Raw genomic sequence first — 22,988 nt, 5'->3', positions numbered from 1 at the left:
ATGGTGAAGTCAAGTTTGGTCCTGGAAACTTTTAATGACACTCTATGCCATGGAACAGAATTTGTCAATTGATTTGAATATTATCCAAGGGATTTACTTATGTAAGATTTCAAGAGGCCACCCTTTAAAATGTTTCCAAAATCTGGCTTTAAAAATGCTAACTTACAAGTAGCTACATTTTCTGGGTTCCCCGCCCTCCATGTCTGTTTTTGGTGGCAGAAATTGTGTTGGAGACTAGATTTGATTTTGTGCATTAATTGAGTGAGAGATTAGTAAGTACAGTATCTGCAGAATATGATCTGGACACTGTACCAGGTAAAGAAGAAGGAAGAAGTAGAAGATTTCATCTCCCCCAAAGATAATACATGTTCAGAGTGTTTTGATAGGTTATAGAACAATGGCATGGCCAGAAATTGGGAATACTACTTTGAAAACTAGAAGCTTTGGGTAGTGATACCACTGTGTAATCACAGTTCTGCAGTTTCCTGTTCTTTGTGTTGTGAAGCCATAGAAGTTAGTAAAGTTAATAAGAGTGGTACAGAGAAACTCAAGTGGAAGGTCTTGGAGCTGCCTTTAAAGAAGATCATCTTTTATGTCTATTTTAGATGTGTGCTTTTCTAAAAGTCAATGTTGATTCGTGGATTTTTTTCAAACCCTCTTACTCAAAAAGGTCGATTTCCATATTTCTTAATAGCTTGTCAGTCTGCAATTGTAGGTAGAATTGTAATTTTCTCATCCACAGATAGAAGCTCTTAATTTCTTCAGACCCTAAAACCTAGGAAGTAATTGTTTAGCGTAATGGCAACAAAGCACCAGGCTGAAGCAGTTTTCTTCAAGTAGGGCAGTCTTTACTATCATCAAATGTAGCTATTTTGAGGGACACATTACAGATTCAAAAAAATCCATTGACAAGATTGCAGGTATATAAATACATCCCAAATTAAGTGCTTGCTTCTTTATGTATATTTAAAGGCGTCCCATTCTTATTTAAATATTTTACAAGTTATAGGTTCATGAATGGGAAAAGGTAATCCTAAAAAATAATCTTTCACAGGTTGCCTCTTATTTCTCCCTATGCTGTTATAAGTCAAATTTATTACCTTGATTGAAAACTTTTAGTGTTTGCTGAAGAAAAACCACTTTGTATATAATGGGTGCTATTCTTGTCAGATGTGTATCTTTCATTCCCTACCCTCCCACCCCATTTCCAGAAAAGGGTGAATTTAAGAATGGGGTGGGATTGGATTGGCTTCTTAAACTGTATTTCAAAACCTTAAACATTTAGCCAAATTCAGTTGAAAAATTGATACATTTTCTGATTTAAGGCTTTTTTGAGTTGAAGATTTTGTCCCAATTTGGTCATTCTCCAGCTGTTACAGTTATATAGACGGAGCTCATTAAAAAGACAAATTCTTTTTGAGCTATTCTTTCTGAAGTCATGCCAGGCTATACAGCTATGTTGTACTACTACTTACTTGAACCTGACCCTAGGAAATGAAATTACATAATCCTTACTTATATATTCCTATTAGAAGTATTCTCCTGGTTTTATTTTGGCTCCCAAAAAGCTCTGGCATATTTTAGACGTTTCTGAATACTATTGGAGTCTTAATTTCTGGTGAGTTATTCAGTTCTGATAACTAAGTGGATTATGCTTGCTTTTGGGAGCTGTAGTCTGAGTCTTAACTTTAGCCTTACTTTATCAGTCCTTGTTGCTCATTTGGATGTACCTGCAAGCCTGCACCAAATCCTGTTTATTATCCCTCCTAAATTGCTCTCTAGTCTGTCCTGTTCTGCTGTTTCCCTCCTCATTCACACTCATCTTCTTTCCTGTGGAGTCTTCCTAATGACCTACAACCCAATGACCTTGTAATCAGTACCTTCTATAAGATGGCCAGAGATATCTTCCTAAAACCTTAATCAAATCACACCATTTCTCTTACGTCAAAACTCCTGATGGTTCCCTGGTGTCTTCAAGATCTCTACTTCAAATTTTCTAACTTGGATTTAAGGCCCATCACCTTGCCCCAACCTCCAGCCTGGTTTCCTACCACTTCCCTTTATAACCAGACATAGATAGAATGTTTCACTATTTCCCAACATGGTTAGCTCTCTCCCACCTCTATATTTTTGTCCAAGATATTTTTATGGTTGAAATGCCTTTCTCATTTCCCTCCCATCCAACATACTTCTTTTCAACATTAAATGCCCAGTTTATTGTCACTTCCTCTGTGAAACTTACCCTGACCTAGTCTCTCTATCCTGAGCACTTGGAGAGCACTTGGAGCATCAATTCCTTTATTGTATTGTTTGAGTGAGTGAAAGTCATTCAGTCGTGTCCGACTCTTTGCGACCCCATGGGCTATTATAGTCCATGGAATTCTCCAGACCAGAATACTGGAGTGGGTAGCCTTTCCCTTCTCCAGGAGATCTTCCCAACCCAGGGATCGAACCCAGGTCTCCCACGTTGTAGGTGGATCCTTTACCAGCTGAGCCACAATGCAAGCCCAAGAATACTGGGGTGGGTAGCCTATAGTTTCTCCAGGGGATCTTCCCGACCCAGGAATCAAACTAGGGTCTCCTGCATTGCAGGTGGGTTCTTTACCAACTGAGCTATCAGGGAAGCCCAATAAATAGTATTATTTATTTACTGTGAACTCTTCAAATATAGGAATGACCGTAGTCGATATTACTGGCTCTTCTTAGCAGTTAGGATAAATTAGGGGCCAGTGAATAATTGTGAATATGAAGTATATTAATACACAGACATAATTGCTGAGGAGTTCAGATTCCAGAAAGGATAGCACAGGACTTTTGGAGACAGCTCTGTCATTTACTGGAATTTACGTCTTTAGGGTTTCATTTTCTCACCTGTAATCTAGAGATAATTACAGTAAAGGCATCTTGGGATTCTTGTGAGGTTTAAAGTGATTTGAAATGTGTAGAGTGCTCAGAATAATACCTGACATTTAACAGTAGCCAATTATTATAGAGTGCCTACTTTTTCTAGGGAACAGATGCAAGGTAACAGGGTAACCTGGTTTTGGTGCCTTTGTTTTGTCAGGTATTAGGGTTATGTGTGATAACATTGCCTTGAGAATTTCAGACTGACCCTAGGAAGAATTCTGAAAAATCTTTTCTTTCTAAGTACACACTGTTCTAGAGCAAAATTTAGAGAGGTCAGAAAAGTAAGAGTACTTTGTCAAGTAAAGATGAAGAGATATGACCTGAAACAAGTCCTGAATATTAATGTTCATTGGAGGGACTGATGTTGAAGCTGAAACTCCAATACTTTGGCCACCTGATGCGGAGAGCTGACTCATCTGAAAAGACCCTGATGCTGGGAAAGATTGAGGGCAGGAGGAGAAGGGGACGACAGAGGATGAGATGGTTGGATGGCATCACCGACACAATGGACATGGGTTTGGGTGGACTCTGGGAGTTGGTGATGGACAGGGAGGCCTGGCGTGCTGCGGTTCATGGGGTCGCAAAGAGTCGGACACGACTGAGTAACTGAACTGAAAATGTACAGAAAATATGGAAACTCTTTAAATGGTAATAAAAGGATTTTAAATAGCTAATTACTTTTATTTATTTCTGCTATGAAATCTGTATATTGAGACTTTACATTTTTAAAACCTCAAATTTAGTAATGGGTCCCACTGTCCTTGTAAATTAGCCTTTTTAGTTGCAGGTAGTATTTTGTATTATTTGTGTTTACTTTCGTTTGAAAAAATACTTATATGCAGCGGAATTAATATTCCTCTAGCTACCATAATTTCAGACTTTGGTCAGTTTCAGATTTCAAATGTGATACAACATGAAGCCTAGACTGTGAACTAGTTTGTGTGTGTACATATGATTGTGTATGTATATCTGTATCTATTTATATAGCAGGTAGAGTTGGTGGGTAGAAATGGAAAAGAAAATTAACATTGTTTTTTAAAAAAAATTGAATTTACCAAAAATCATGTACTGTCATATCAACCTTGTGAAATATGTAATACTGTTTCACATTGCCTTTATCCCTGAAATATTTTTCTATAATATTTCATATGTATATAATATTTATATAATATTCTAAGTATTATTAACTATTTGACATTTATATAATATTTTAAATACCTAGTCTGCTTGTTTAGTAAATGCTGACCCATCTCTCAAAAGTCAACTGAAATATGACCACCTCTGAGGAATCTTTGACTTCCCCTGGGTGGACTTGATAGTGCCTGCCTTTTCCTTGACCATACTTCTGTCAGAAAACTTAAAACACTTTATTGCACATGGTTGTTTACATATTCTTTTTCTCCCCCAGGCAGAAAATCAGGGATACTTGCCTGCTACATGTCTCATCTGTAGGACCTAGTACTGTACATGGATGTTAATAGGCAACTATTTGATATATAATAATAAACAACCAAATAGTGTTCACACTATGATCTTTGGGCTCAGAATTTGAACCAAGTAGGACAAACCAAAACACACATTTATTAAATCTCACCTTGCCTAACAGGAATTTAAGATTCTTATATTTGAATGTATTTCAAACATGTTGCCTTGTTTTAGAAGTATCAACAGTGATTGTTAAGAACATAATTTTTATCAGAGAATTCTTCCAACCTGCCAAATGTTTATCATTCCTGGAGATCTAAACTCCTGGTAAATTGAGAAATATTTTTGAATTTTAAAAATGTATCTGTTATAACAAACATTTATAATGATAGCCAAAATACTTTTCATTATTCACTTATTTTTAACAAACTTCATCCCCCATAAAAACTTTTAAGTTTTTTTGAAAGGGTGTGTTTGGTTCAAAGAAAAGTAAAAGGCAGGTATCCCCATGTTATATGAGATTTGACTTTGGAAATGTTACTTTGAGCAAAGGCTTTACTTTTTCAGCATCATTTTTTTTTTTCATCTGTAAAACAAAATTCTCATTTTGTAGAATTTGTAGGAGAATGAGGCATGATATGTACACGACAGCTGAATTAGTCTAGTTTTTTAATAAGAAATGTTTTCTAATGTGGCATGAGGAAAATGAAGTAAAGAGAAGACTTTGCTGTTTCTGTGTACTTGTTGATGTCTAGTATTGCATTAAGTCCTAGAATGTAGTTAAATCCAATAATGGATAAAGAGCCTCGAGTCAAGTGATAAAGACTATTCTACTACCACTCCCCAGCTTCCCACTATAAGGCAGTAGTACCCTTCAGACAAGCCATTGTTTTCCCTTTCTCAAGGACTAATGACCATAGCACCCAATCCAGGACACTTGTGAGTGCAGAAGGGGGCGGCATGATAACATAGAGATAATGAGTATAACTAAAAGAAATCAGTCCTGAATATTCATTGGAAGAACTGATGTTGAAGCTGAAACTCCAATACTTTGGCCACCTGATGTGAAGAACTGACTCATTGGAAAAGACCCTGATGCTGGGAAAGATTGAAGGCGAGAGGAGAAGGGGATGACAGAGGATGAGATGGTTGGATGGCATCACCGACTCAATGGACATGAGTTTGAGTAAACTCCGGGAGTTGGTGATGGACAGGGAGGCCTGGCATGCTGCAGTCCATGGGGTCACAAAGAGTTGGACATGACTGAGTGACCGAACTGAACTGAATGAGCATAACCAGGGTAAGCTGGGCGAGCTTGCACATAAGGTTACCATAACTTAAGGCTTTTGACAGAACAACAAAAATCTTTTATTCCACTGCTGCAGTTTGAAAATAAGATGGGAGGATCTTGAGCTCCTAGGAGAGATGAAGTTGGGTTTGAATCTTAGCTTTTCCATCACTGTCTGTTTCCAGGTAGGCAAATTACTTAGCTATTCTACCAGAAAATAAATTTACCTGACTTTCAAGGCTCAGTTCATGTGTAAGCAGGTAAGTGATAATGTCAACATCAGATTACTCATAGGATCATTGTGTATATGTAAAGCTTCTAGCACAAGACATGACATTGGCAGCTTTGTCAGTCTCCTTCCACTTGTCGCTTAACCTCCTCCCGAGGGCAGATGACCGTTGGTGTATGGAAAACAAAATACAGGCTGAAACAGAGGAACTTAGATAAATCAATTAGGTACTTTAAATTATATACATAGTTCTTAGGTTTAAGTCATAAATGGTAAACCTTTGACAGGAATGACTAATGTTACATTTTATATAGATTTAATAGTTTTCTCTATTCTTTTCATTTTCTGTATTAAGAATAAATATTGATTCTCTGATAAACTCAGTTCTTCTTTGTCCATTTGGTCTCACTGCTTTCCTATGAAGATTAACCAAGAAGACATGTAGACTGTTAGGTTCTGAAGGGAGATTTAAGCTGATCCTATTCAAATCTGGTATAGTTCCTATGTTGCTCTCTTCAACCACAACCCCTCTCTCAGCTGCCAGGGTTATTACTGAGGCTCCTTTTCCATCTCAGAGGTCTGACAGGCACCCAGTTGTGTGTCTTTCCCCTCCTGTGGAAATGGAGGGTCTTGAGATTATGGATAGTCTTATGATAGGTGTGATGGCAATAGGATTGGTATGGGAACTCAGGAGACTCAAGGAGCTCACTGAGAAGAGCTTCTGAATCCCCTGGGAATCTAGACGACTTGGGAGTAGACAGAAAGGTTAGGAAGTGACATTCAAGTGGGTTGCAGAAGATTCAAACCTTCCTAGTGACTTCCAGTGCCCAAGAATCAGGTCCAGACTCCCTAACATGCCCTCTAGCGCCCTGCGTGATTTGACCTCTGCCATTCTCTCCCTTTCCTCCTCTGTTCCATCATGCCATGCTTATTTTATTTCTTTGAATGTGCCGAGGGCTGTTGCTCATGCTGTTGTTTATTTTTGCTGTTATTTATTTTCCTCTCCCTATCCTTCTTGTAGTTTTTGTCTGGTAAACACCTCAGTTCAGTTTAGTTGCTCAGTCGTGTCTGACTCTTTGCGACCCCAAGGACTAAAGCACGCCAGGCTTCCCTGTTCATCACAACTCCCAGAGTTTACTCAAACTCATGTGCATCGTGTCAGTGATGCCAGCCAACCATCTCATCCTCTGTTGTCCCCTTCTTCTCCCACCTTCAATCTTTCCCAGCATCAGGGTCTTTGCCAATAAGTTGGTTCTTTGCATCAGGTGGCCAAAGTACTGGAGTTTCAGCTTCTGCATCAGTCCTTCCAATAAATATTCAGGACTGATTTCCTTTAGGATTGACCGGTTGGATCTCCTTGCAGTGCAAGGGACTCTAAAGAGTCTTCTCCAGCACCACAGTTCAAAAGCATCAATTCTTTGGCGTTCAGCTTTCTTTATAGTCCAGCTCTCACATCCATACATGACTGGAAAAACCATAGCTTTGACTAGACAAACTTTTGTTGGTAGCTTTTTCATATGCTATCTAGCTTTTCTATCTAGCTTTTCTGCTTGTTCCTCAAGTCTCAGCTCAAAATGTTGCCTTTCGAGATGCCTTTCTTGACCCTTTCATCTAAATTCAAGCCCCTGTCATTTTGTCTTAGAAGCTGTGAAAAAACTGGAGAGAGTGCGCTGTCACAATTTTAACAGTATATTAGCACATTCCTTTGCATAGCATCTGTCTTTCCAACTAGATTGAAAACTCCATGCAGACAGGGTCATTAGCACGTTGTCTAGCACTAAATTATCTTACTTAGGGAAATATACCAGTTTTTTTTCTAGAAATGACTTTGAAATATTCTTGATTTCTGGGACTCTCTTGTTCTTTTTCTTGTTAATTGATACTTGGGAAGGCTTCTTCAGAGTTATTTTGAAATTCGACAACCACAGCAAATATTTGAATCAAAGTCACATGAATGGATCATCTATACCCCAACAAGTAGTGAAATTCTTTCTTGTTCTCTTGGCGTGAAAGGCATTAGCAGACAGCAGTGTACTAGGACCTAGATGATGCATCTGAATTTTCAACATGTTGAGCTTGAAGTACCTATGGTACATGGGGAAGAAGTGTCAAAAGAAAGTTGGAATGGGCACTTGGAACTGGAGAGGTAGTTTAGAAATGAAGATTTGAGTTTGAGTCATTGACACAGTGATGGTAAAGTAGACTATATTAATGGAGGAGGATACAGAGAGAGAAGAGGAAGATAAATCCCTGGGAAACCCATATAAGGGAAAAGGAGTTGGAGAGCGGAGCGGAAATTGAGAAGTGAGAGAGTCAAGAAGAGGCTCTTCTGTGTTCTACATCCAGTAGCACGTTGGGTGTACATATAACATGTATTTGAGTGAGTGGCCTGGAAAGTACCAGAAAAAGCTTTTTTCTTATTTAATGTTGCTTTCTAAAATATTTTAAACTATGGAATCACATTACTGTACTGCAGAAATTAACACAACATTATAAATCAACTATACTTCAGTAAAATTATTTTTAAAAGTATTATAAACAAAATAACTCTGAAATTGAAGAGCTCTTAAGAATCCAGAGAAAATGAATCCATTTTTCTGTCAAGAAGACTCCTGTACCTTAATTGTAGTAGTGAACTATTAATATAAGAGGAAATTGTTTCTCTGAAGAGTCCATGCCACAAAACAGTTGTGAATTCTGAGTAGTGGAAATATGTTTTCTTTTTAATTCTTTGTACTTCTTTGTATTTTAAATCATTTTTCCAAAAGAGAGCATGTTTGTATACAGTAGACATTTGGCCATTTAGCAATGATCATGTGTGAATTGTTGGATCACCAGACAACTAACATGATTGGCACTATCATTTTACTTTTCAGGAATTTCTATATTTGAGTTTTGGAGTGTTGGTGAGTTTGTTTTGGTAATACTTGACCAATACTTTGGTAAGACCAGGTTTCTTGACACTCTAGATCAGAGGTTGGGGCTCTCTTTTTTTGTGACTTTTGAGCTAAGATGGTTTTTACTTTTTTTGAAGAGTTGGTGAAGGGGGGAACCCAGAAAAATCTGTGACAGGGATTCTAAGTGGCCCACAAAGCCTAAAATATTTACTACTAGACCCTTTATAGAAGAAGTTTGGTGTGTCCTTCTTTAGTTGGTAGTTGTACATGAAATAACCGAAAACTTTCATAAGAAAACTTCAAATGATGACTGCAGTTTCAGAATTTCTTATGTGTCTTAAGTCTTTTCTTTTAAGTAGTGACTTAACTGTAAAGTTATAAGAGCACATTTTCATTGATGATACGTGAATTTGCTTGAAGATTGCCTGTGTGACTTGACAGTATGGTCAGAAGTCTTTTGTACTGTATGCTTTATCACATAATAGTTCTGGAAAATGTTTAAACATATTTCAGTTGTGTTTAGTTTATCCTAGGCAGCCTCAGGTAAACATCAGTGTGTTGGAGCAAGATATGTAATGTGCAATAAAACATATATGTGGAATTGAATTATTTTCTTTATAGTTTTCTGGTGCTCTGAAGAGACATTTTCTAGTTGCAAAGGAGTAAAATCTTTGAGTGTTAGATTTTAGAAAGCTATTTGAATTGTATACTTTTTATATCAATAGTGTTTCATATCACTTGCCTTCTGTCTTTGTAATGAGATGTCATCGATCTGTTATGCTCTGAGTATAAATTTCCCCAGTTCTTGAATCCTCCTGATACTGTTCCATCAGAATTTGCAAGTTGTGGAAAATAAAAGTTGATTGTGAAACAGTTCTGTAATTGGAGATGATGGTGTACTGAGGCCCTGTCTAATCAATTGCTAAATAATTCTCTCTCAAAAGTGGATTTGATATTTACATTCTGATTTTCATATTCGGCTCACAGTGTTGGTTGACAGTGTCTGACATCCCCTGCCATTGGATAAATAAAGCCTATTATTTCCTTTTCAACATTTTAAGTGATTACTCTCATACAAGAGCTAAGAAGTAGAAGGTTAGGTATATTATCAAACTATGATCCTGTCTACTTGAAGGAGCTGGGAACCTTGATTAATATGCCTTGTTAACTGATGATTTCAGTTCCATACTGGTAGTGCTAGAATAATTTGTATAAACCAAGCAGTACAGATTCCTTATTTTAGCACTAAGACTTACAAAGGCTTCTTTTAGCAGCCTTTAATTTTGTACTTATGTATGTGACATAGCCTGTGGCTGTGATAGCTACTGTGAATCTCCAGTTGTTTGGGGATGAAAGGAGGAGGCAGCTGGAAACTCGGTAGCTACATCTAGCTGTCTACCTAGAGAAGGCCTTGATTTCAAGTTTATCTAAACAAGCTCGACTAATCCCAACTATCTAGGGGGATCCACTGTCAAAACAAGCAACGTGGCCCTGAGGCAAACACAGCTATACAGAAATGAAGGCTGGGGCTTCCAATACTCCGATGACTGCATACTGGAGGCTTTTTTCCCCCCTGAAAGAGGGTAAGAGAAGTATAATTTGCATAATGCCTTTTCATTGGAAACTTTTGGAAAGCTGACAGACCTCCAGCTTATAGATCTGTAGCCACAATACATAGTCTATAGGAGAATCCTTGAATGACCTAACCATATTGAAAGAAAATATAAAAGCGTCCAAGTATAGCCAAGTGAGAGGAAAAGAGGCTGATGCATTGTCTAACATCTGCTGTACTTCTCGTTAGTTTTGTTCTTTGCTATTCTGTGTGGACTTTGGAGAAGCCTAAGACAGCCTAACATGAATCCTATAATCTTCCTTCTGAATATTTATGTAGCGTGCCAGCTTCTAAGCTGTCCTTTGCGTTTTCCTACTTCCCCCTCATTTTCATGCTCTCAAATGAGGCCAACATTTCAAAAGCTAAATAAATGTTTGTGAATGTTTATAAAAGATTTGCATAAATTTGTCCTTGTCTGACAAAGATCACTTTTTTCTTATGCCAGTTCTGAAAAAATTTTTTTAAGGTTTTGGTGCTTGTCTTGACAACAAAGTCCTGCATCCCAGAACAATGATTGCTGATTAAGTGGGTATGCAATTGTGACTGAATAGGCTTTCAAGATACTGGGTAAAAAGGCCTATCATCTGAAGGCTGAATTATAGAATTTAGAAAATGTTATCAGAAGTACACATTTAAATCAATTTTTTTTTGGTACCATATCATTAGGTTAGACAAAGAGTTCTTACAAGTTAAAAGAAAAGTATAACCACCCATGGTTTTAAAAATTCTCCTGTATAAATTGTAATAATTAGAATGTTTAAGTAACTCAGAATATCACTTTTCTTTCCTATGGTTGAATGTATTTAAAAAGAACTGTTAGGCCTTTAGGCACTTTTGGGAAACTGTAAGGCTACCAGTTGTATGTATGTATGTATGTATGTATGGTTATCAGAATGGTGATCAGAAGAAATATACTAGGCAGTTCTTTCAGATACCTGAATACACAATCATACCTTGAAAAAACATAAACTACGTGAAGTATGTACTAGGGCTTAATTATAGGACATACACACACACACACACACATACACAGCCCAGACACTTGTGCCGCCAATGTGTTTGCTGAATTCATTTATCTTTTAAAATTAGAATGGATTTTGTGGGGTGGCAGGGGATGTTGTGGGTAGAGGTGCTAATTTAGTTCAGAGATATTCAAAGATTGGCAGGAGAGAGAGGTAACAGCCAGTTCTGTTAGTCCTTTGGTTGTATTGGTTTAGAGGTTTAAGTTGTCATTAAGGCACAAACTAGAGCCACTTCTCTGACACAGTTTTTATCACATCTGCTAGGCTTGTGTCCCAAGAGGAGACGTGGAGAGCAGTGAATTCAGCATGGGCCCATTATCGACTGCTTTTTCTCGTGTTGTAAAAGGAGTGAGACCTCAGGGAGGCTTGGAGCCTCCTCCCGTGTAATGTCCAAGTCAGATTTGAAGGGCTGGTGGCAGGAAAGCTTTGGCCTTGGGGTGTGAATTCTAAGAAACAGAGGCACAATTAAGTTTAAAAAATTCAAGGACTTTGAGCTTGATAATGAAAGATTTTTTTCCTAGACTAATGTGAATAGAAAAGTTGCCCATCTGTGCACATTTTTGTGAACATTTAAAATATTTAAAATCTGACAGTTTTTAATATGCTTACAAAATGGTATTTCTATTAGTGGTTTTTGTTTGTTTTTTTTTTTTTTTTTTTGAGTAGTATCATCCTGAGGGCAAGTTGCTTCAGTAAAATGATATTTGCACTTTCACTGTTGGGACTTTCATCCTTTGGTACGTTCTGATTTATGTGTCCCCCACCAATGTTCCCCCCGACCTTGCCCCTGCATTTTCCCCCAACCTTTCTTTTAGATAAATTGATAACATAAATGTTCAGAAAATAGGATCTGAAAGATTTAGGGAAATGAACAAAGCAAAATATTGTAGAGTAACACTGTTAAGTGTAAGGAATTGTATTCCTGATACCTCTGAATGCTAACTGTGGAGATTCTAACCAAATCATTTGTTTTGGAATATTTGAAACAGTGTAAAAAAGATTATTAGTGTTTAACATTGACGTTATAAATATGGCTCTCTCATTTTCAAACCTTTTGCTGTAAGGTTTAAAGTTAATAAAATGAAATCTGAGAATATAGGATGTTGCATAATATTGTAATTTGGGGACAACTTTGTTTTAAGTAATATTTAAAAAAAGGGAAGAATACAAAAGGATAAAGTGATTGTGTAGAGTTTAAAATTTTTTCATAAGATTCAGTATTTTTACTTTGGACTTCAAAGGTCACAAAGATTTAGATTTAGAATTAGTTCTAGAAGTGGCTCTTCTGTTGTAAGCATTCCACTGATGTACTTAATGTCCTTGATAATTTAGATATAAAGTGTATATGATACATGATATAGAAAATGGTGAATTTCTATATATTATTATAATTTAATTTTTAATTACAATATTAACTATGCATATTAGATATTATACAAGTTAGCATAGTGATAACATATGTATGGCTCAAAATTAACTAAAGTTTATAAAAAGTGAACTGGGAGTAAGTATTGCAATAACCAAAGAAAAGAAGCAGACTCTGTATGTAGCATTTGAGCAGCGTTGTTAGAAATTTGACCCGGCTTTTATGTTTGGGTGTTGAAAGGCCTTTCTGTAAAATCCCTTATTCAAAGCTTTTTCTCACTGAAAAAAAAATACAAAAATTTGGTTGTAACTATAGTATGGATCTTGGGTTTAATTTGACATTTCTGGTGAAGAAGAAAAATTGTATTTCCTGTTTTCATATTTAGGAAATTTCTGATCAACCTCATTAAACTTAGTGTTAATTAAGCATCTAAGACCTTACCATTCTATTTTACTCTTCTTAATCACAAGCATTAAAACCTCTGTTAGCTTTCACTTGGAGTCCCTGGTTTTAACTTGAAATGGCTTAAAGTAGAAATTTTGTTAGCTTTTTTATATGTTTGGATTTTGTGTATGTTCTGTTTTTAACTTTCAACTTGAGTTTTAAGATCATCAGTCAAAGACTTTTCTTTCAAGTCAGTTGCACTGATCTCAATTGCAGGACTTAGAGGGTCAGCATTTCCCTCATGCTATTAAAAAAGAAAAATTAAGCATAGAAACAGAGTATTTTGGAAGTAAAGTATTTGGAAACAGTGAAACAGTATTTGGGCTCCACTGATCTACATCTACATTTTGAAATGAACAAATAAATTAGATGTGAAAAACCCAGAAAATGCTCTCTTACTGTCTCCCTGCTTCTTCCTCCTTCACCCTTTCTTTGGACAAAGGTAAATTATGGACCACTATACCAGCAGTCTACAAAGAGGCTGATTATAGCTTTACATATTTTAAAATACATTCATTTATTCACACCATCTCTTTGCTCTATTTAAATGTTTTACTGCATACATTTTCTTTTTCCTTTTGAGCTATTGAGAATGTGCCTCATTTCCCAACATTTTGTAACCCCACTGGACATTATAATCAGCATGCATTTTTGTCTTTCAGGTGGCATTTATTTGTGGAGTGTGTATGTCTGTGTTTGACTGTCAGTTGTTTTAATCTACTAAATACAACTAATTTTTGCTTATGGGTTTCAGTGAAGTAATGAAAACAAAGTATTTGACATCTGAACTGATGGGTGTTGCAGGATCTCATATACCCTCTCACTCCACACCCCAAATCCAGGGGGAATTGGTTTAGCCTTCTCATTATTAATAATCCTTGTTAACTAAATTAAATTTAGTCTTCGAACTTTTTTGCCTCCAGATAGAATTCTATTATAGATAGTATTATAATGTAAAATTTTACCAGATTTTTAAGGGAATATCTCAGTTTCAGCAGAACATTATTGACTTTGTCCATATCGGAATAAGTTCCCTTATTGGGCCCTCTGACTTTATGAGAATTCAAACTGGGTGAAGTGAATCCAAAGAAGACTGAAATAAATCTTGAGTTCATTTCTGATTTTCATTTACAAGTACATCCAGAATTAGGGTTGTTGATTTCATATTTTGGTTCACATTCTGAGATTTGGTTTATCTCCTTGTGGGCAGAGCTTTGTAGATGTTGCTTTTCTCCTGTACTGTGTGATCTGCTGCTTAATATACATATAACTGAAAGGTTAGCGCAACTACCCGCACTCCACGCTTTCTCCCTGCCCCCTCTGCTCTTACTTCTTCCAACATGAAGTATTGCATATTGTGTTGGGCAGAAAAGCCCTTTTGGAAATTGCCTATTTCATAAATTGTCTGGTGACACAAAGGGGTTGAATGCTGTATTCTTGTCTCATTTATTTTGAAAACTTTGCTACTGAACTCACCTTAATCAATGAGCTCAGTGTTGTCTCCAATAAGTTATGTGTTGGATATATTGATTGGGAGGGATTTTAGAAAACCCGTCTGGGGTTTATAATGTCAGCAGTGTTTTGATTATGAAAAGAGTTGGAACCTGGGGACATGGAACCAGGTGGTGAATGTCCTAAAGCCAGTGGTGACATGGTGGACTGGTTCCCTCCTGGGATCTAGTTCATGCCCTGCACTTTAACTGTGGTGACTGGCTACTATAGATGCACTTTTTGCTCATTAAAATGTTAAAAAATCAAACTGTACATAAAAAGATTTGTGAAGATATAAACTTGGGAATTGATCTGGAGAGCTGGCACAATCTTCCCCACCCCCTGCCTTAGCAATGAGGTCATTTACATTTCATCAGCTGTACTGCATCTCGAAGACCGATTTATGTGGCAGTTGAGGTTGTACTGAGGCTAGTTGTCTGAAAGAGCTTGGGTAGGCGAGAGAGACAGACAGAGACAGAGAGGAGGAAACAAGAAAATTGCCTTCCACAAAGAAAGTTCTCTAGCCAGAGACACAGGTTCTAGAGAGAAAAAGGGGTTGCTAACTGGCTAGTGACTGTTTTCCCAGTGAAGTTAATATTGAAAGACTGGGGGATACTGTCCTATAAGCATAATGCTCAAAATATGTTTAAACCAGGGTTTTTAAAGTCCCCTTTCTTGGAGAGTGGTACTTTTCATATCAAACTAATTGTGTTTTTCTTTGGAATGAGAGGATCAGGTAGTTAAATGTTTATGTATAGGGGAGAAATCAGTATTAAGAAAATTGGTTTATTTCATCAGTTTTTGTTTATAGAAAACATTACTTGTTTTCCCCTTCTTCCTGTCCTTCCCTTCCCAAACTGAGAAGTTAATTTTTCAGTTCTGATTGAGATAATGTGTGAATATGCCTAACATAGAGTAATGCTCATTTTTGTTTTCTTCTCTGACAGCACACTACCGTGTTGTTTGACTTAAATTGGAATATCAAGCTCTTGTAATATCACAAACATGAAGAAACATATTGTAATACACAAACATGTGCCTACATTTGCCTTTATTTCCTTCCCTTCTCCCCTCCCCCATCCCATTGCTTAATTAGACTTACTACTGCTTTCTTGAGTAAAAAGGAAAACTCTTGGGAGGTGGGTTATACTCGGCCTACATTGGGTATTTTGATATTTCTTCTATTATTATCTGACAGGCAAGTTCATGGTTGGTTATTACTCTTGACATTAGAAAGTGGTAAGTAGTTTCTATATTGTAGTAAGTAATAAGTTGGTCATATTAGATTTCTCTGACTCTGCTGTAGCCATGGGGGTCCTTTCTTTCAAAAAATCTTGAGGCCTTTTGGCAGCTCAACTCCAGCATAGAGTAGAGGAGTATTTCTGCACCTGTAACTTTTGAAGGGTAAAGGATAAAATGTCTTTGTAGCTGATGTTGGCAATGAGTGAGCACAAGAGGACTGAGTTTTAAAGAATGCTTGGTACATAAACTGGAGTCAAGCAATGCTTTGTGGTGTTTGAAACTTGATGTGAAAGGAATTTGTAAGGAATTTCATTTTGCGTGTAAATCCTAAGAGCCTTGTTTGTGGGGGGGCGGTTATAATATATTTTATAATTAAAACTGCAGACATTAAAATGAATATTTTGTATGATCTCTTTGCCAGTATTGGCCTGATAATAACATTATGCATTGAGAAATTGTCATTGTTTTTCTGTTTCCCTGTTACCTATTGCAACTTATTTTAACATGAATTTTAAAACAATATATACACATACACACATACATACACATATATATATATATATATAGTCTTTGACTATGCTGTGTTATGAAATTAACTAATGTATTAGTAATGCCCCCAGGATATGCTGAAGTATTCTTACTCACCATTTTTCACTTTTCTTTTCCTTTTCTGTTTCATGACATGCCTTAACAGTGCTGTGATATACATCCAGTCCAAAATGATATTAAAAAATAGGATATGCTCAATTGAATTATGTAGGCAGAACATGCTCTGGCAGAGGAAGTCAATGTGCTTTCTGCTTCATTGAGTGGGTTATTAGATTGATGTGGTTTATTTCTTGAATGATAGAACTGGTTTTAAAAATAAATGAAGCGAGAAGCATCAATTCAGTTAGCATTGATAATTCATTATTATTGGTTAGAAAAGTGCTACATTTGTAAACTGATCTTTAATTTATCACTTGGATTAGGATTTGCAATGGGCAGGTTTGTTTTAATTTGAACCAGCTTCTCAATGACTGAAAAATGTGTTCTTCATTTTGTCTTGAAGTTGGGATTTTAAATTGTTAAAAAGCAAATCAAATGCATGAAAGGAATACTTTTTTAAAATTTATAACATTGGTCTATGAACTTATGATAAGCACCAACTGTGGTCTGTCCAAGTCTGCAGTTAAAATTAAGTCAAGTTAGAGAAAATTCTACAAAGGAAATAATAATTACTTGAGTTTCTGTGTTGCAGTGTATATATTCTCTATATGTGCAATGTATCTATTTGGAAAAGTCATATACCACTTTATATTGTGTCTTATATAGTATTCTTAATGTTAGAAGTTTCTCTTTTATGAATACCTCTTTAAAATGTCTGTTTTTTCTTGTACCCTTTTGCATACTTCCCCTGACTAATGTTTGGTGCTATATACCTACATATTTGTAAAAAGAAATTTAAACTGGTAGTTTGCTTTGGGTTTTTATAAATTGCAAGCAGGTAAGTATGTACAATTTTGATAATGATATTTAATGATAAGGACTAAAAATACTGCACCCTTAAAATTATTATAGTTGATTACAAAATAAATTCATGCCAGAAATGGTAACTTCTTTATAATGTAAATAAACAAAGTAATAATGTAAATAAAGTAATAAAGTAAATAATGTAAGTAAATAAAGTTTTAAACTCTAAAAAAATGTAGTTGATAATGTTTGGGGACAATTATCTTCAAGTTGGTTCTCTATTTTGCTTGTGATTTGGCCTATTGATGTTGAGAAGCGTTGTCTAATCCTGGCCCCCTCTGTTCCTAGGTAACAGGCAAAAATGGTGCCAGCAACAGCGGCCCTGCCAGGCCAAACCCATGTGGCTCAGTGTTATTCACTCTGATCCATATGGTCAGGCTGGAGATGGTCCCTGGAGGGGTGTTAACACTCAGCAACCCACCCGCCTCCCTCCCTTCAGAGCTTTCCTGCACGACTCCTGCTGCTTGCCCATGTGTGATTCTTGATTAATTTTTCATTTTTAATGAAGTTTGATCATGTTTATTATTTCTCATGATTGACTGCCTGGTACTCCTCCCATGTAATTGATAAAGCCCATATTTCTTCATCTGTCTCCTCTTTCTTTAGGGTAAAGTTGCTAGATTGTGTGCCGTGGTTAATGTTAGATTTATTGGTCCCATTAGATGTATAAATTATCTCTCTTTCTCTCCACAGGAAGTTCTACAGACTCTGACCAAGTTTTGTTTCCCCTTCTATGTGGACAGGTAGTATCAGATTTTCAAACTTTACTAGAAAAAAAAAAGTGTCAATAAACTTGCTATGGAAAATAAAAACCATACCATTCTTAACATTCTGTCTGTTTAACCATGATTTAAAACACCTATGTTCCAAGGAGAGTTACAGTATTCTCCTTTCCTGGGGATTTTATTGACACTATCAAAAAGTTTAAAGCCTAGAGCTTTGCACTGGTTAGTTTGTGTGATGTAGTTTGCATGACATTAATTTTAAAATTTTGGTTATCAGACTCAAAGCATGATTAAGAATGGTTAGTATTTAATCCAGTTCTATTTAATTTTTATTGAAATATGAATATATTTTACTTAACCAAGTAATATTGCCTTATGAGTATTATATTGACTTTGTTTTAAATTTGTTAGACTTCAACTTTAAATCAACATAGGCCCAACTTGTTCAAAGGTATTCAGCTATTTAAAAGGCATGTTGCCAAATAGTGTCTTGAATTTTGTGTAGCTGGCTAAGAATAGTATCTCTGGGGAAATAAGCATTTTCAATAGATCACTAAACTAAAAAATAAGTCATCTGAATATTTCCTTAGTATTTGCATTATGATTCACTGTCTCTTGAAGCAGTACAAACATGATAACTTGAAGATAATTAAAATAGTCTTAAGGACTACTTTTGTTTTTGTTTTTAAATAAGCCAGTAGCTTATTTATAAATGGCTTACTTTTAAAACAATCTTAGATGTTTTTTTAACTAATAAAACTATCATTTATTAACAGTGTTAATAAAATGACAAAACAATCATCTTATTTTCAAGAAATGTCTATATATTTTTCTTTATAGTTTAAGCATTATTTTTGCAGTCATTTGTTTTTTCACTTGATTGCTGCCTATTTGTAATGTTCTCTTCATGGAAAATTGAACTATGAAACTGTATAGTTATGTATTAAAAATTCTACTTTTAGTGATAGAGGTTTTAGAAAATATCATTATAAATAATAAGTGCCATAATCTGTTCCAAGAAAGTTATACAATGTGCCCATCTTCAGGAAGGTTCTGTTGTGTATTTTAGTATACCCAGACAAGGCAGGCCTGAAAGAATTTAGTGATTTTAAGTGCATATGGGTAGTATTCTGCTTGGATCTTTTCTACACTTTGTAGTAGCAGTGTCCTGGTTTATTTGGCATAAACCTATGAATGGTGTGAGATGGGAATTGGTAGCCAAAGGAGTCTAAAAAGAGCACTAAAAAGCAGCTCTGGAATGTTGCCAACCACTTAGAATCACTGTTTTCTCTGGTTCTAACATGTTATTTTTTAAGCCAGTCAACCACTGTAGTCTTTCCAGACTCAGGCCTTTTAAAATCCTGGTACCAGGGCTGTTTTAGTAGCAGGTTGATGCTAAGAACAGAATAGCCTTAATTTTAAGAGGGTCAGTCTTTGTAATGACAGTCCTCTTGTCTCTTCTTTATCCTATTGCTTCTAAAAAAAGCAAGGAAGTAGGGTTTTGTTTAGAGAGGTTTAATGCAAACTTCACATTTGTATGTATGAATTAGCGATGCATGAAATCTCCTCCAGTCGCTTATAAAATGTATTACAAATTATGGCAAGGACATATTTATACAGATTAATAAAGCTGAAATGTTTTAAAAATGTGGCAAGGTGTTTAACAAAGAAAAATAAGAATATATTTTTATATGACTCCTTGTTAGAATGGTGATCTATTTTGGATAGGTATTCCTTAATTGACTTTATAAACTAATATTAGAAGAAACGTGCAGTGAGATTAAATCCCTCCAAAGACACACACACACACACCCCTTCCCTCTCTCTCTGATGTCACACACCCATCTTTACTTACCTACCTGTCTGAGTAATTATATTCTAAAATGAAAGGAAAGCAAAGTCCTTAGGTTTTAGTCCTTTAGGACTAAAATCATAGTCCTAAAATTTGTTTTGTCACTAGTAATGTCTGATGTCTTTATTTTGTTAGAAAAACATCTTTCTTCTAAAATGCTTTTCTCCAAATTAACCTCCTCTAATTGTGTTCCTCATATTTTTTTTTTTTCACAAAAAGATTTGGGACTGAAATGTCTCTTTCTGGGTATATTTTAATCTTTATGGTGTGCAATGGTTCTTTCTTAGATTGTATTGTTTTACCTACCCTGTAGGCATTGATAACTTTCATTGATACAAATAAATCACATTATTTGGGGGGCTGTATTTTTTCTTTTCTGTTGCCCCACTTCTACCTGTGGCATACTTCAGTGCAGAGATGATAATAATTAAGTTTAGGTAGGTAGGTTTAGTTGCTAAGTCATGTCCAACTCTTGTGACTCCATGGACTGTAGCACACCAGACTCCTCTGTCCATGGGATTTCCCAGGCAAGAATATTGGAGTGGGTTGCCACTTCCTTCTCCAGGGGATCTTGCCGACCCAGGAGTGAAACCCAGGTCTCCTGCATTGCAGGCAGACTCTTTACTGACTGAGTCAATTAAGTTTATTTACAAAAAACAAAAGTTTTAATGTCACTGTTTTTTATTAGCTGCATTTAGCACACTCAAATGAATATGTCCAGATTCCAAGACCCATGAAACCCCAGATGTATTTATGATATTGTTTGACTTAGAAAATATGTTGGCATGGGAGATAAATAATGCTCCAGGTGATTATTTTCAAAAAAGAGATCTTCCTAATCTTTTCAGTATCTGTACTTTTCTACCTCAAGGAACAGTAATACAACTTTCTGATATTTCTGGTATATATCAAGAGTGGGATTTTCACAGTCATCATCAAATCATCCGTTAACATTGACATCTTGCTGTCTCATCTGTTGTTTTAAGATTTTTCTCTCTGAAGCTAGGAGTTATGAAAAATAATAATGCTGGTAGCTCTTCAAAAGAAAGTGTTTTCTCATGTATTATCTCATTTTATCCTCCTATCATAAAAGATGAGAACAAGTGCTGTTTTCTTCACTGGAAGAAATCTGAATTGTAGAGAAATTGTGACTTACCCAAAGATTGCTTAGGCTGTTAACACAGTTTAGATGTCCACCTCCCAAAATGAGTACATTTTTTTAGTAGACCACTTTGTGGGAAGACCAGTCACCAAGCAGAGGGAGGGAAAGAAGGGAATTAGTATTTCAGTTCTTAAATGATTCTAGTCAATGTTCTGGACATTTTTACAGTAATACCTCATTTATTCTTCACAGCAACTCTTGGTGATAGATGGTGGTGGTATCGCTTTTTAAAAAAGAACCAAGGAAGGTTCAGAATGTGTAGCATTACGTTGGGTGAGATTGGGAAAGACAGAGATGGTCAAAGAAAACATTGTATAGAGAGTGAGGCTTGTATTGAGACTGCAAGGTCAGCAAGAAGGGGGTAAATGGGAGATCCTAACACTGAAGAGCAAAGTAGAGAAGAAACTGTGAATGAGCCTAGAGATCTAGAGATCATTTGACCCGAGCAGGTGGAGCCTCCTACTGAGAGGATACCGTGTGTGTCCGGAGAGCTTGGACTCTCACAACAAGGGGGTCTTGAAAATGTGTGGGAATGAGACCACAGGACTTTAAAGCTGAAATTCATCTGACTCAAGCATCCTGTTTTACAGAAGGGAAAGTAAGATCTGTAGAGGTGAAATGCCTTGCTTATATTACAACTATGTAATTATAGAGCTGGGGGAATAAAAAGCAGTAATCTTATTCCCAAGCCAAAGTTATGTCTACCCTACGCTATACTTGAAGCTCTTGATGGAAAGGAACAGTGAAGTGACAGTGCTGAGATCCTTGTATCACTCTCAAAAATTTTTTATTATTATTTATGAAAGCAGTCTCTTAGAGGTTTGAATACCACTTCGTATTGCGGTGCTGCTTACTTGCTCTTGATAGCTGGCAACCTGCTTCAGTTGGTCAAAGCACTCAGGAGACTCATCGGATGATGGAAAAGCTATTCTTCTCCATGTTTGTGCTTGTCTTCTTTCAGAACCCACAAAACCAGCTACCATTCAGTTGTCTTATTAGTTATATTAGTACACACAAGTGACATGAGCATGAAGTGAAATGACAGTCTTTTCAAGGGCAGAGGCAGCATTTAAATGATTTAGGATGTAATCACAGGTGCAAATGTGGTTCTAATGCTATTTACCCCTTTCTTAATGTATCTATTATGTGCCATGAATTGTGTTGTGTTCTTTGCCTTCACTAAAGGCTTACACATCTAAATGTTGCCTTACAACTAAAGGCAACATTGCCATGGTCATAAAGCCACATATGAGAAAACAGAGGCTCAGATAGGTTCATTAATGTGCCCAAGGTCCCACCATTGGTAAGTGGTAGAGCTGTTTTTGAAACCCACATTTGTATGACTTCCATTTCCATCATACTTGTTCTATATCATACTGCCACCATTAGATCCATCACACCACAAATTAACCAAGCATTCTTAACATTTATTTCAAAAGCAATATATATTTATTGTGAAAAAGTAGAAAATTCAGATAACTGAAGACAATTAAACCCATTTTTGTTCAGATAATTGAAAGAAGATGAAACTGAGGCACTTGATTTGTACATTAGTATGTGTCTGCCCAGACCTCTCTTCTTGCTTCCACTTCTGTACATTCATCCTGCTGTGCTTTTCAAAACTGAATCCATTTGGCCACCTTCATCCCTTGTTTTCCATCCTTGGTTTAGTCCCTTGGTTTAGCTTGAACTATTGGTTAATCTATGCCCGTGACCATTTTGTATAGCATTCGAGAACCATGAAGCAATTGGGCTTTAGTGGACAGGGCATCAGGGGTAGCAACTAGGAGACCTCAGTTATAGTTTTCATCCTG

At 36.3% G+C, this 22,988-nt stretch overlaps 1 protein-coding gene across 8 annotated transcripts in view; it reads left to right on the top strand.

The window, feature by feature from the left end:
* The window catches only part of DENND1A (DENN domain containing 1A), a 520,849-nt gene that overhangs the window by 149,706 nt on the left and 348,155 nt on the right, over positions 1-22,988 (top strand). For all 8 annotated transcript variants that reach the window (XM_043469511.1, XM_043469514.1, XM_043469510.1 and 5 more), the window contains one exon: positions 18,129-18,178. In XM_043469511.1, coding sequence (XP_043325446.1) covers positions 18,129-18,178 — 50 coding nt within the window. The remainder of the gene's footprint in view (positions 1-18,128; positions 18,179-22,988) is intronic.

The sequence above is a fragment of the Cervus canadensis genome, chromosome 5 (genome assembly GCF_019320065.1).
Source record: "Cervus canadensis isolate Bull #8, Minnesota chromosome 5, ASM1932006v1, whole genome shotgun sequence".
Classification (NCBI taxonomy): Eukaryota; Metazoa; Chordata; class Mammalia; order Artiodactyla; family Cervidae; genus Cervus; species Cervus canadensis.
Note: the sequence above shows the minus strand (reverse complement) of the source record. Positions and strands in the feature narration are given on the sequence as shown.